The sequence below is a fragment of the Rhinoderma darwinii genome, chromosome 2 (genome assembly GCF_050947455.1).
Source record: "Rhinoderma darwinii isolate aRhiDar2 chromosome 2, aRhiDar2.hap1, whole genome shotgun sequence".
NCBI lineage: Eukaryota > Metazoa > Chordata > Amphibia > Anura > Rhinodermatidae > Rhinoderma > Rhinoderma darwinii.
This window is the reverse complement of record NC_134688.1, coordinates 479,944,460-479,959,168: the sequence shown is the minus strand read 5'-3', so window position 1 is coordinate 479,959,168 and position 14,709 is coordinate 479,944,460. Positions and strand designations below refer to the sequence as shown.

The window sequence follows — 14,709 nt, the reverse complement described above, 5'->3', positions numbered from 1 at the left end:
GAACACTCGCTCTGCTGATGTGGCGTTAAACACGGAGCAACTCACTGACTGATCCCAGCCCGATCATCATACAAAACACAACGTGATAAGAACAAGTATTTACAAAGACCTCCTCTCTACAAAGGCAAGGAGCGGAATAAAGGGGCACACCGCCCAACTATACACCCATAGACACGGAGTGTGGAACAGACAAAAGGGAAGGTCATCCAAGTAAAGAGCACATTTTTAATTTACATAAAAAACGTATCTACATATTCCAGAGCTGTACTCACTATTCTGCTGGTGGAGTCACTGTGTACATACATTACATTACTTATCCTGTACTGATCCTGAGTTATATCCTGTATTATACTCCAGAGCTGCACTCACTATTCTGCTGGTGGAATCACTGTGTACATACATTACATTACTTATCCTGTACTGATCCTGAGTTATATCCTGTATTATACTCCAGAGCTGTACTCACTATTCTGCTGGTGGAGTCACTGTGTACATACATTACATTACTTATCCTGTACTGATCCTGAGTTATATCCTGTATTATACTCCAGAGCTGCACTCACTATCCTGCTGGTGGAGTCACTGTGTACATACATTACATTACTTATCATGTACTGATCCTGAGTTACATCCTGTATTATACTCCAGAGCTGCACTCACTATTCTGCTGGTGGAGTCACTGTGTACATACATTACATTACTTATCCTGTACTGATCCTGAGTTACATCCTGTATTATACTCCAGAGCTGCACTCACTATTCTGCTGGTGGAGTCACTGTGTACATACATTACATTACTTATCCTGTACTGATCCTGAGTTACATCATGTATTATACTCCAGAGCTGCACTCACTATTCTGCTGGTGGAGTCACTGTGTACATACATTACATTACTTATCCTGTACTGATCCTGAGTTACATCCTGTATTATACTCCAGAGCTGCACTCACTATTCTGCTGGGGGAGTCACTGTGTACATACATTACATTACTTATCCTGTACTGATCCTGAGTTACATCCTGTATTATACTCCAGAGCTGCACTCACTATTCTGCTGGTGGAGTCACTGTGTACATACATTACATTACTTATCCTGTACTGATCCTGAGTTACATCCTGTATTATACTCCAGAGCTGCACTCACTATTCTGCTGGTGGAGTCACTGTGTACATACATTACATTACTTATCCTGTACTCATCCTGAGTTATATCCTGTATTATACTCCAGAGCTGCACTCACTATTCTGCTGGTGGAGTCACTGTGTACATACATTACATTACTTATCCTGTACTGATCCTGAGTTACATCCTGTATTATACTCCAGAGCTGCACTCACTATTCTGCTGGTGGAGTCACTGTGTACATACATTACTTATCCTGTACTGATCCGGAGTTATATCCTGTATTATACTCCAGAGCTGCACTCACTATTCTGCTGGTGGAGTCACTGTGTACATACATGACATTACTTATCCTGTACTGATCCTGAGTTATTTCCTGTATTATACTCCAGAGCTGCACTCACTATTCTGCTGGTGGAGTCACTGTGTACATACATTACATTACTTATCCTGTACTGATCCTGAGTTACATCCTGTATTATACTCCAGAGCTGCACTCACTATTCTGCTGGTGGAGTCACTGTGTACATACATTACATTACTTATCCTGTACTGATCCTGAGTTACATCCTGTATTATACTCCAGAGCTGCACTCACTATTCTGCTGGTGGAGTCACTATATACATACATTACTTATCCTGTACTGATCCTGAGTTATATCCTGTATTATACTCCAGAGCTGCACTCACTATTCTGCTGGTGGAGTCACTGTGTACATACATTACATTACTTATCCTGTACTGATCCTGAGTTACATCCTGTATTATACTCCAGAGCTGCACTCACTATTCTGCTGGGGGAGTCACTGTGTACATACATTACATTACTGATCCTGTACTGATCCTGAGTTACATCCTGTATTATACTCCAGAGCTGCACTCACTATTCTGCTGGTGGAGTCACTGTGTACATACATTACTTATCCTGTACTGATCCTGAGTTACATCCTGTATTATACTCCAGAGCTGCACTCACTATTCTGCTGGTGGAATCACTGTGTACATACATTACATTACTTATCCTGTACTGATCCTGAGTTATATCCTGTATTATACTCCAGAGCTGTACTCACTATTCTGCTGGTGGAGTCACTGTGTACATACATTACATTACTTATCCTGTACTGATCCTGAGTTATATCCTGTATTATACTCCAGAGCTGCACTCACTATTCTGCTGGTGGAGTCACTGTGTACATACATTACATTACTTATCCTGTACTGATCCTGAGTTACATCATGTATTATACTCCAGAGCTGCACTCACTATTCTGCTGGTGGAGTCACTGTGTACATACATTACATTACTTATCCTGTACTGATCCTGAGTTACATCCTGTATTATACTCCAGAGCTGCACTCACTATTCTGCTGGTGGAGTCACTGTGTACATACATTACATTACTTATCCTGTACTGATCCTGAGTTACATCCTGTATTATACTCCAGAGCTGCACTCACTATTCTGCTGGGGGAGTCACTGTGTACATACATTACATTACTTATCCTGTACTGATCCTGAGTTACATCCTGTATTATACTCCAGAGCTGCACTCACTATTCTGCTGGTGGAGTCACTGTGTACATACATTACATTACTTATCCTGTACTGATCCTGAGTTACATCCTGTATTATACTCCAGAGCTGCACTCACTATTCTGCTGGTGGAGTCACTGTGTACATACATTACATTACTTATCCTGTACTGATCCTGAGTTACATCCTGTATTATACTCCAGAGCTGCACTCACTATTCTGCTGGTGGAGTCACTGTGTACATACATTACTTATCCTGTACTGATCCGGAGTTATATCCTGTATTATACTCCAGAGCTGCACTCACTATTCTGCTGGTGGAGTCACTGTGTACATACATGACATTACTTATCCTGTACTGATCCTGAGTTATTTCCTGTATTATACTCCAGAGCTGCACTCACTATTCTGCTGGTGGAGTCACTGTGTACATACATTACATTACTTATCCTGTACTGATCCTGAGTTACATCCTGTATTATACTCCAGAGCTGCACTCACTATTCTGCTGGTGGAGTCACTGTGTACATACATTACATTACTTATCCTGTACTGATCCTGAGTTACATCCTGTATTATACTCCAGAGCTGCACTCACTATTCTGCTGGTGGAGTCACTATATACATACATTACTTATCCTGTACTGATCCTTAGTTATATCCTGTATTATACTCCAGAGCTGCACTCACTATTCTGCTGGTGGAGTCACTGTGTACATACATTACATTACTTATCCTGTACTGATCCTGAGTTACATCCTGTATTATACTCCAGAGCTGCACTCACTATTCTGCTGGGGGAGTCACTGTGTACATACATTACATTACTGATCCTGTACTGATCCTGAGTTACATCCTGTATTATACTCCAGAGCTGCACTCACTATTCTGCTGGTGGAGTCACTGTGTACATACATTACTTATCCTGTACTGATCCTGAGTTACATCCTGTATTATACTCCAGAGCTGCACTCACTATTCTGCTGGTGGAGTCACTGTGTACATACATTACTTATCCTGTACTGATCCAGAGTTATATCCTGTATTATACTCCAGAGCTGTACTCACTATTCTGCTTGTCGTATCTGGAAACAGTCAGCAAGCTTGTCACCTGACAAATCCCTAACCGTTTATAGGGAACTACCATAAGGCTGGGTCTACAGCGGCCTCCCCCTCCGCCGGCAGGGCTTGCCGTGCGGCCTCCCCCTCCGACGGCAGGGCATGCCGAGCGGCGGCCTCCACTTCCGACGGCAGGGCATGCCGAGCGGCGGCCTCCACCTCCGACGGCAGGGCATGCCGAGCGGCGGCCTCCACCTCCGACGGCAGGGCATGCCGAGCGGCGGCCTCCACCTCCGACGGCAGGGCATGCCGAGCGGCGGCCTCCACCTCCGACGGCAGGGCATGCCGAGCGGCGGCCTCCACCTCCGACGGCAGGGCATGCCGAGCGGCGGCCTCCACCTCCGACGGCAGGGCATGCCGAGCGGCGGCCTCCACCTCCGACGGCAGGGCATGCCGAGCGGCGGCCTCCACCTCCGACGGCAGGGCATGCCGAGCGGCGCCCTCCACCGACGGCAGGGCATTCCGAGCGGCGCCCTCCACCGACGGCAGGGCATTCCGAGCGGCGCCCTCCACCGACGGCAGGGCATTCCGAGCGGCCTACACCGATGGCAGTGCATTCCGAGCGGCCTCCACCGACGGCAGGGCATTCCGAGCGGCCTCCACCACCGATGGCAGTGCATTCCGAGCGGCCTCCACCACCGATGGCAGTGCATTCCGAGCGGCCTCCACCGACGGCAGGGCATTCTGAGCCTCCTGCTGTGCCACTTTTTTCACCTTGACAAATAAATCCAGATGTGTTACCTGACGCAGTACAGACCTGCCCGGCCATCAGAGCCATTAACCTTTTCCTGCCTAAAGGGGCTGAAATTCACTTGACATGACGATCCTCGTGTCCCCTCCACTGGTGTCTGTGCAAGCCGGTTAATAAATGGGGTGCAGGTCTCAGCAGAAAGGGGATGAGCAGGTAAAGGGGCAGGCAGCGCAGCCATCTGCGGTCACCTACACCGTGGACCTGGAGTCTCAGTTTTCTGGGGGCCACCAGATGTGCAATGAAATCTGACTTTTTGGGACTTTGGAGCAGGACCAATAAAATAGGGAGCACCCAGATAATTATGGGGTAATATACTCACAATGATAGTTCTGCTCTATTATTGGACCACCACTCCCCACCTCCGCTCAGTCAGGCCTGTGTATGGCCTCAGTGACGTTCAGTCCATAGTGACATCACATGTCTGCGTCATCCAATCACTGCAGCCGGATCATAGAGGACTATAAAAGCCACGTCCCCGAAACCTGGTCCATACACAGGCCCAATGGGGACCAGAAGCGATCCATGTCCAGCCAATCACAGCACAGACATCTGTCCTGTCACTAATGTACAGTCTGTCTGACCCTTTACTATGAGAAAGAAGCATCAAGAACATCACACGGCTGAAAATCTGATTGCAGCGGATCGTGGAACGCCGGTGTGATCCGCAGTAGCGGATAGACGATTGTATCCGCCGATGAACGGGTCTGTGGGGGGGGAGGGGCCACAACAGGATCACAGCTCCCCGGCCTTCACAGCGGACACTTGCAGGGTGTCGTTTTGGTGGGAAAACCATTGCGTCTTCTCTGGTGGGGGGTTGGGCTCCTTCTCTCATGCCTCGCAGCCACTATAGGATTAGACTAGATCATCTATACGATGCTCGGAGAACATCGCACAATATACGATAACAGGGGTGCGAGAACAAATACACGACTGTCCGATAACCTGGAATATGTCATAATCCAGCCCCGTATTACAGGACTACCAAATTAAAGCACGTGCAATCAATATGTCCAACGTTTGATAGGTGGGGTCCCTATCAAACATTAGGGGTACGGTGACCCCCATACTGCAAATCAAGACGGCCAGTGGCATCCAAACAGGAGTAGAAGCCGGGGAGAGCTCGGGTCCACCTCCAGTGAAGTCTATGGGAGCTACGAAAACAGCTGTGAGATGGTAGAAGGACTACAAGCCCCAGCAGGCAAGAGCCCAATGCTGGTCTTTCCAGTTGCCATGGATGATAAAAACAGCGGAGGTCCCCACTACACCGTCCCCCGATATATTACATGAAAAAAACAACATAACAGTATAACCCAGGGAGTGACCCCCACAAGATACATTCTCCGCTGAACGCAGTGACCAGTAAGATAATCAGCGGATATTACAATGAACCCTTCATGTGACAGGAGAGCGCCACGGGGCACGCCAAAAGTGAAACAGTAACTGGCGCCAAATTTTTCCGTCTGGCGCATAATGTATCATATATTTCATGAACTTCATGACTGTCCTACATCTACGCATGGATTATGAAAAAAAATAAAAAAACGTTTTAGCCATGCCATCAAATCGAGATCACGTGCGCCATTTAGGTAACGTGCCTTACGTCCCCGTTCTGGAGCACTGTAACCCGCAGTAACCACGCGGTGGTAACCGGATAATTCCTGTATGGAATCACGAAACACGGCCGGACGCGCCGCACCCCATGTCGTCCCGGCCGCTACGACTTCTGCTCATATGACAGTTTAGTCGCCTGCCGCCATGTTTTTCATGGTTGGTCTAAGGTCGCTGTCGGACTCCCTGCGCTCTAGTGTCGCGGCCTCACAGATCTCGCAGCAGAAGTACCTAAATGTCACAATTGGCGCAGTTTTACCCCACGGAGGTAAATATATGAAAGTAGCGGAGAAAACGGCTCCGATCTTTGCAGATTTCCTGCCTGTCTCTTTAAAAGAAGAGTTGTACAGGAATAGAAAAACATGGCTTTCTTCCAGAAACAGCGCCCCACCTGTCCACGGGTTGTGTCTGGTACTGCAGCTCCGCTCCACCAGAGTTACGGGCGGATACAACCTGTGAACAGGTGTGGCGCTGTCTTTAGAAGCAGCCATGTTTCTATAATCCTGGACAATGCCGGAGATGAGAAGTCTCGACGTCGAGGTTTGTCTATTTTCTGGATGCGATTATTGTTGCGTTTCTCATCAACGTTCCATTCTCCGGGAGTCCCCGTCTTCTGTCCCTGCAGAGCGATCAATACCCCTCCCCCTCTAATCCTCGGACCCCACACTACACCCCGCTGTATTGCTCAGGTCATCACTTCTCTCAATCTCACTGTGCTGCAATTTCTTGTACTTCCTCTACAGGTTCAATAGTGACGTCATAAGGCCAGCAAGTCCCCCTCCCCCACTGCTAACGAGGCCCAGGAGGTGGTTGGTAGAACAAATGACTTTCCAGCGTCACATTAGATGACATCACCACAACGGCTGCGATGACATCATCAGTTCCAGCCTTAGTCTGCCTCTATATGAAGGTAAAGACATGACCCTCGAGGGGCGAGAATCTGGTCTCCAGGAAGGGTACGGGCTGATTTAGGTAACATAGGACTACTCAGCGACGGAACCAGCATCAAAATAGCCGAGGGGGCGGGGCAGAGTTTATTTTATAGATGGCAAGCTTCCCAGACACGGGCGGAAATGTGAGTCAGGGATGACACGCGGTAATGATCTGATCCAGTCACAGCCTGCGAGTGTTCTGTGACCTCAGACCGTCCATCATCGTGTCCTCGAGCTGCTCGTCTGACTTTCCTCTCCGTACAGGTGAGGACGAGGCTCAGCCCTGGGGTGTAAAGATGTAACAGAAGCAACCCGAACCCAACCACTGACAGTGGCACTCCAGCTGATGGAAGACTACAACTCCCAATATGCAGTAAGAGTTACAGACCCCTTCCCTCGCATATATACATCGATGACCGGTGTCAGGGCACGCAGAGGAGTAACTCAAAGGCCGCAGCTCTATGGTATATACAATAAATATGGATGTCGGGTCACGCTGGGGGTTGTAGTCCTAAAAAAGATGGAGTGTCACCAGTTGGACAATTCCAGCATTGCTTGAAAAAGCGGTATACACGTGGCGCCGAGATGCCAAGTGATGCCCAGCACAAGGTGGTACAAGACACCGCCACCGGCGACCTGGGACGGATTCTTATATCCAATCACTTGTGGCGGTCGCTGCGGCGCGGACACACGGACCTCGCAGTGTCCTCTGTTCACACCAGTAGTGATGGCGCACGTGACGCTGCTCATTGATCCCCGGGAAGATCAGTCAAATCAATACACAAGACTCAAATGAAGAAAACAAGTGAATCCGTCTCACATTGTATTTTATGGACCGACGACTCCGGCAAAAATCAGCCCAACTCTACTCAGAGCCGCGATACGACCGCGACTCATTACAGGCGAAAAACGATCAGAGTCTCTGGGGGGGGGGGGGGCTGCGCTGCATCACCTGAGACGCTCGGCTCTGCTTCACGCGTGATAACTATTTTTAATGCTTCCTTTTCACAGCAGAGACGTGACCTGCAGATCATCGATGCGCTGGAGACCGGACGCACCCCACGTCTGTGCAGCCACAACAGAAAACACCACCGCCTGATCGGGGGGCCTGCAGCTATTACCCACATATCCAACAACCGGCCACCCCGAACTATGCTCCGAGGATCATGATCACCCATATAACCTGTGCTGCGGAGCTGAAATCCCCCAGCATCCTCTACTCGCTCAGTGGCTACTCAGAGCTAAATGAGGCTGGAGATGCCCAGGAACGACTCCGTGTGACCAAGACTACAAGTACAGGGGACCTAAGGGGCGCCACTCCTGCCGTCTTCTCCTCACTCTGCAGGACAGGTGAATACAAGCCCCCAGCCCCAATAAGTCCCAATAAGCCGGCCCATGAATGTGAAGCGCCGCACTGTTTTCCAGCGATTGTTGCCAGTGCAGTCTGTGCAGGTGCCACGTGTTTATATGAACAAGCCGCGTGCCCAAAATCCACATTGCAAAACGGACTTCTGCTTACGGTTTAGCCAGGCTGCGGACTACAGCTACGGGCACAGGACGCCGGATGTCCCTCTGCAGCACATAACCCTTAGGCCCTATTCACACAGAGTTTTTTGCCTCAGAATTCCTTCAGGGATTTTGAGGCAGATCTTATACTGCCTGCGCTTTAGCCTCCTGCATTTTTTTGCCCATAGCCATGGAATCTAATGCAACAATCGCGGGCAAAATACGCTGCAAAATAGTATTCTGCCATATTTGCCGCGGATTCCGATGCGGTTTCCATGTTAAAATCAGCGCCAAACAAACGCTGTGAACAGAACCTTAGTGAGCCACGGAAAGACCGGTCACGTGGACGCAAGTCAGAGCGGGATAAGAATCTCAAGATAAAAAGCTCAAACGGGACGACCACATTGGTTGGTAAATCTCAGGTAAGACCCGATATAAGAATTATTCTCCCAAGAGCGCCTGCTTATAGGAAGGGGTGATAAGCGTCACAGAGGGGTGGTCTGGCAGCCACTTATCTCCCCAGAACAATATGGAGGGCAGTCCACACATCAGGACGGCAGCTCCCACCACTAATCATATATGACCAGCAGAGTCGTCTGGGTGACATCAGGCGGAAGTCGTCACGAGGTCACGGCTCTCACCCCTGAATAATCCGACAGTGGAGACAATGGAGCGACCCGGGGGCACCAGTTCCTGCAGACTATTCCAACCAGATAGACCGCTCCGATGCAATATTTAAGTAGCCAACCAGCAAGAACGTCCAGACCTCAATAAAAATACAAAAAAATAGTCTGACGCCAGCTGGAGATCTGCGGGAGCAGCGGCTGCCGGGCCCCCGATCCCCGTCATAGACAAGGATAATATTGGTAGCGGTTTTCTCTCTATTCCAATCTGACGAGCACTTCACAGTATAGCATTGGCGGGTCCGTCACCCCCCCCCCCTCATCATTGCTGAGCCCCCCTCCCCCGGTTGTGGCGTCTTCAGACCCCCCCCCCCTCCCTCCAGCCTTTATTGAATCTCTGAATCATTCATTATTAATGGAGAACACGCAGAACAGATCCATCAACTGTGGGACCGAAGACCCAACCAAATGCCAAGGGACGCCAGGCCCAGGACCATGCCACACAGGACTGGCACCATTGTATGACCCCGGCCCGACAGCACCGTGATACCATTACCCAGAATGCAACTGCACCCTGGACTGTATGTGACATTATACGATGAACACTGCGGTCATCTTCATAGTAACCCTTTATATATCAGTGCAGTCCTATAATATGGAGCCCCCACCACCCCCATAATGCACACGCTTTGTATAGCAGAGCCGGCTCATTCAGAGACCGATGAAACCTCATTTGTCATGTGATGAGCAGAAAATTAATGGACTGAGCCCCTTTAAGTAACAGCGCCGCAGGCGGACACCGGCGTCATGGATGTGTCCCTGCGCCGTCCCTTTAAGAATGATGCAGAGTGTAATGTGGCCTTTGCAGCGGTCCCGTCACATGAAACGTTTCCCCTGTGTGAGGAGAATGAGGGGCGGATTCATGTGCAGCTGCTGGGGGTGGTAGTCCTCGCCACACAGCAGATCTGCAGCTATGGGGTCACTATTCTTTCTGCCTATTGAAGGTGAAAAAGGGTGGGGCGGGGGAGGGGGGGCTGCTGGAAAATGGTGCTCATCTGACATTATGGTGGAGGGCGGCCGCGCTGCATTTAAGGTGGGGCCGTCTACAAGGCTGAGAAGACAGCTGCCCGTCCCCCGCAAGGAAGACACCGAGCCCATTATACTGCAGGACCGCGGCCAGACACTGCCGCAGCCACTATAGTATTAACCCCGCAGCTGCCAGCACCGGAATACCGGACACCCGGGGAGGGGGGACCACATTACAAGCTCCGCATATTCACAGCCAGGCACTTTCCCAAATACTGAAGATAAACCACAGATCTGAACCCCCATTGTCTGATGACTCCGGAATCTGCTGATCCCCCCAATCAACAGACGGACGTTATACCTGATCTGCTGCAGGAGCGGAATACATACAATGTAGCAGAGCAGGTGACGGGAAACACTCCGCTACACTGGATCACGGCCCCTCCGCCGCTACGCCGTTTCAGCAGCCCCTCCGCCCGATCACGGCCCCTCCGCCGTACCCACCGGCACCTCCGCCGCACCCACGGCCCCTCCGCCGCTTCAGCAGACCCTCCGCCCGATCACGGCCCGTCCGCCGTACCCACCGGCCCTTCCGCCGTACCCACCGGCCCCTCCGCCGCACCCACCGGCCCCTCCGCCGCACCCACCGGCCCCTCCGCCGCCACATCGCCGGCCCCTCCGCCGTACCCAGCGGCCCCTCCGCCCGATCACGGCCCCTCCGCCGCACCCACCGGCCCCTCCGCCGCCACATCGCCGGCCCCTCCGCCGTACCCAGCGGCCCCTCCGCCCGATCACGGCCCCTCCGCCGCACCCACCGGCCCCTCCGCCGCACCCACCGGCCCCTCCGCCGCCACATCGCCGGCCCCTCCGCCGCCATGCTGTATCACCGGCCCCTCCGCCGTACTCAGCGGCCCCTCCGCCCGATCACGGCCCCTCCGCCGTACCCACCGGCCCTTCCGCCGTACCCACCGGCCCCTCCGCCGCACCCACCGCCGCCACATCGCCGGCCCCTCCGCCGCCATGCTGTATCACCGGCCCCTCCGACGTACCCAGCGGCCCCTCCGCCGCACAATCGGCCCCTGCGCCGCCACATCACCGGCCCCTCCGCCACTATGCTGTATCACCGGCCCCTCCGCCGCTATGCTGTATCACCGGCCCCTCCGCCGCTATGCTGTATCACCGGCCCCTCCGCCGCTATGCTGTATCACCGGCCCCTCCGCCGTCATGCTGTATCACCGGCCCCTCCGCCCGATCACGGACCCTCCACCCGATCACGGCCCCTACGCTGCACCCACCGGCCCCTCCGCCGCTATGCTTCATCACCGGACCCTCCGCCGCACCCTCCGCCGATATGCTGTATCACCGGACCCTCCGCCGATATGCTGTATCACCGGACCCTCCGCCGGACCCTCCGCCGATATGCTGTATCACCGGACCCTCCGCCGGACCCTCAGCCGTATCGCCGGCCCAACCGCCCCATCAGCCGCCGGCCCCTCCGCCGTATCAATGTATCACAGCCCCTCCACCACTACAAAGCGGGGGCAGATCTCTTTATTCACAGGCAGCCCCCACCATGGTTATATGTGTGACCTGAGTGCCCCCACCCCAAATGGACAAGGATAAAGCAATGTATTACAGGCAGCCCCCCCACCATGGTTATATGTGTGACCAAGGCACCCCCACCCCATATGGACAAGTAGAAACCAATCACAGGCAGCCCCCACATTGTTCGATGATACGACCTGAGCCCCCACCCCAAATGGACAAGCACAAGCCAATGTATCAGAGGAAGCCCCCCCCCCCCCCCCGGCATGGTTATATGTGTGACCCGAGCACCCCCACCCCAACTGGACTAGTGTGAACCGATGTATCACAGGCAGCCCCCCCCCCCCCCCGCCATGGTTACATGACTCAAGCGCCCCCACCCCAGATGGACCATCATACATACGATGTATCACAGGCAGCCCCCCGCACTGTTAGATGGTACGACCCGGGAGCCCCCACCCCGTGGACAGGCGTGAAGCGCTGAGATGTGGGTTTATAGGGACACATTATCATCATGGAGGTGAATGAGGTGACGGGGGCTGCCCCCCTCCCCCCAGGCCATGACACAGGACGGTAGAGGAGATGATGGGGGTACTCACGGCTGACTTTCATGCTGCCGAATGATGAGGGTTGTTGCACGGGTTTGCAGCTCTCTGCAAAGGAAGTGGTGCGCGGCCTCCCCGACATTCTGCGCCTCCGTCTCTCTCCTCGTTAGAAAAGCCGGATAAAGGACAAAACCATTAAGATCCCGCCGGCCGGACAACCTGCACCCCTTTCTTCAAACCGGGGGGGTCTACAAATCAGCGGCCCCTCCAAGCGCAGTCACCGAATCCCTGTCCAGGTCACTCCTTATCCAGCATCGTCCGTCCACCGGGACACAAGATGGCAGCCGGGCGATCACAGGCCCATGAGGGGGGACCGGACACCGCGTGAAATAACGGGGGGCTCCAGACAAGTACGGGGAGGACGCCCCTCACCGCGGGGTCACTGATACAATGTGCAGAGATCGGGAGCCCCTCTTATAATGGGGGGGGGGCGGTCACTACAGGGCAATATCAGGGGTCAGGCTGAGGGTATTTGTATAGGGGGTTAATAATACGGGGGCTCCGGATTAATGTGAGGAGGGGTCGCTAGTATGGGGTCTCTGTATTATTAATGTGTGGGGGTCTGTATTAATATTCTGGGGGGGTCTGTATTATTAATGTGGGGGGGTCTGTATTAATATTATGGGGGGGGTCTGTATTAATATTATGGGGGTCTATTATTTTAATGGGGGGTCCGTGCTTCCCCTGGGGCTGACACTTCCCTCACAGCCGCGATACAGGAGGGGACGGAGCACACACAGCGGTCATGGCGGCTTCTTCCGCCACCAGGCCCGGCCTCCCCTCCTCACACGGTGCCCTCACAAAGGTGCCCGGCTGCCCGCTCCCAGACAATGAGCCCAGTAGCCGTGATGAGGGGCGGATGGTTCGGTGCGGCCCCGTGTCTCCGGGAACGTCACACACGACAGATAACGGCTCCTCGATGCCTCCGCCCGCTGGATCCCCCGTGATTCCTGTCACAACGGCAGGGAGTGAGGCGACGTCTCCCGTTTCCTGCTCCGTTCTCCGCCTTCAGCTCGTTCTCTTTCCCTTTGTCACTCTCCGTCCGACTGACCGCATTTGCCTGTCGGGTTTTTTTTTTTTTTTTTTTCTTTCCCCCTGCAATGCTCCCCTCCCTCTCTCCCATATGACGTAGAGTCAGGAGGGCAGAACGGGCGGTACGTGACGGAAACTGCGCAACTTTGGATGGAGAATAGGAGTAGGGGAGGGGGAGCGCACAGCCTGTACCCTTCATGACGTCCCATTCTCTGCTCGTTCCGCCCACTTCACTCGCCAGCATTCAGTCGCCAATCAAGCAGAAAGACAGTGAAAAGAGGGCGGTGCCGTTCAACATTGCTAACCAGTAACGACCGTCGTCAGGTTCCCCTCTGCGCTCCCAACGGGCTCCTCCTCCATAGCTCAGTGCTAGCGATGCTCTACGCTGATTGGCTAGAATCTGAGAGTTCTAGGAATCTTACCCAATAGGGAACCAGAACGCATAGACCCGCCTCTTTATTGATATAAAATAGCAGTTGATTGGGCACTTACCTGCCCGTCTTCGTTAACGCCAAGGGCTAAAGGCGAGGCGAGCCGGGAATAAAAGTCGGTCGCTGATTGGTTAGGGACAAAGAGCTGTCGCTGAGAGGAATAAGCGGAAGCGGGCGTGGCCAGTACTTTTTTTTTTTTTTTTTTTTTTTAAAGACGCCGGAAGTGTGACCTTTCACTTTTCTTCGGCGACCTGATAGAAGTTGAGTTGCTATGGAAACAGCAGTTGACGGGTTGTGTTATATCACTGGGTCAGGAAATCGCCCCTCTCCACATCATGTTTATGGGATAGATCTATATATATATATAGCATAGACTCCATTTAGCAAAACAGTCTAACAGGAAAACTGTTCTCCATAGCAACCAATCTGATCTCCGCTTTCATTTTTTAAACTGCTCAGGACAAATGAAAGCTGAGCTCTGATTGGTTGCCTGTTTTCCCGTCAGACCGTTTTGATGAATCTGCTCCCCTGTTATAGAGGTCATACATGGTGACCCCCTGCTCGGACCCCCTCCAGCATCCGGAGCGGAGGGCTTCTCTGGCCTCGTTCATGCGTTACCTGGATGGCCGCCGTGTTTTACGCTTCCCCTGCCCCCCAGTTGTGGCGCCTCCGGCGTAAATATCTGATTGCCAGGAGGTTAGAGAATCGGAAGCCGCGGCCCCCATTTAAGAAAATGCTGTGTTCATGACAAAACAGAACCCTTACACAACGGGGACAGACGGAAATTATTTGCACCGGATCCGTCACCGTTGAAATCAATGGTGATGCAAACGGAAATGTGTGGGTTCCCCGGACAGAAGGCTCGGCAGA

At 52.6% G+C, this 14,709-nt stretch overlaps 1 protein-coding gene across 4 annotated transcripts in view; it reads right to left on the bottom strand.

Moving 5' to 3' along the window:
• The window catches only part of GSK3B (glycogen synthase kinase 3 beta), a 94,887-nt gene extending 81,093 nt beyond the window's left edge, over positions 1–13,794 (bottom strand). The window contains exon 1 of one of the 4 annotated variants that reach the window (XM_075854725.1): positions 13,714–13,794. In XM_075854725.1, the coding sequence (XP_075710840.1) occupies positions 13,714–13,768 (55 nt within the window). In that variant the 5' untranslated portion in view covers positions 13,769–13,794. Of the gene's footprint in view, positions 1–12,370; positions 13,488–13,600; positions 13,668–13,713 lie in introns of those variants that run through there. The other 3 variants (XM_075854726.1, XM_075854723.1, XM_075854724.1) reach the window with 3 other exon arrangements.
• Positions 13,795–14,709: the final 915 nt, after the last annotated feature.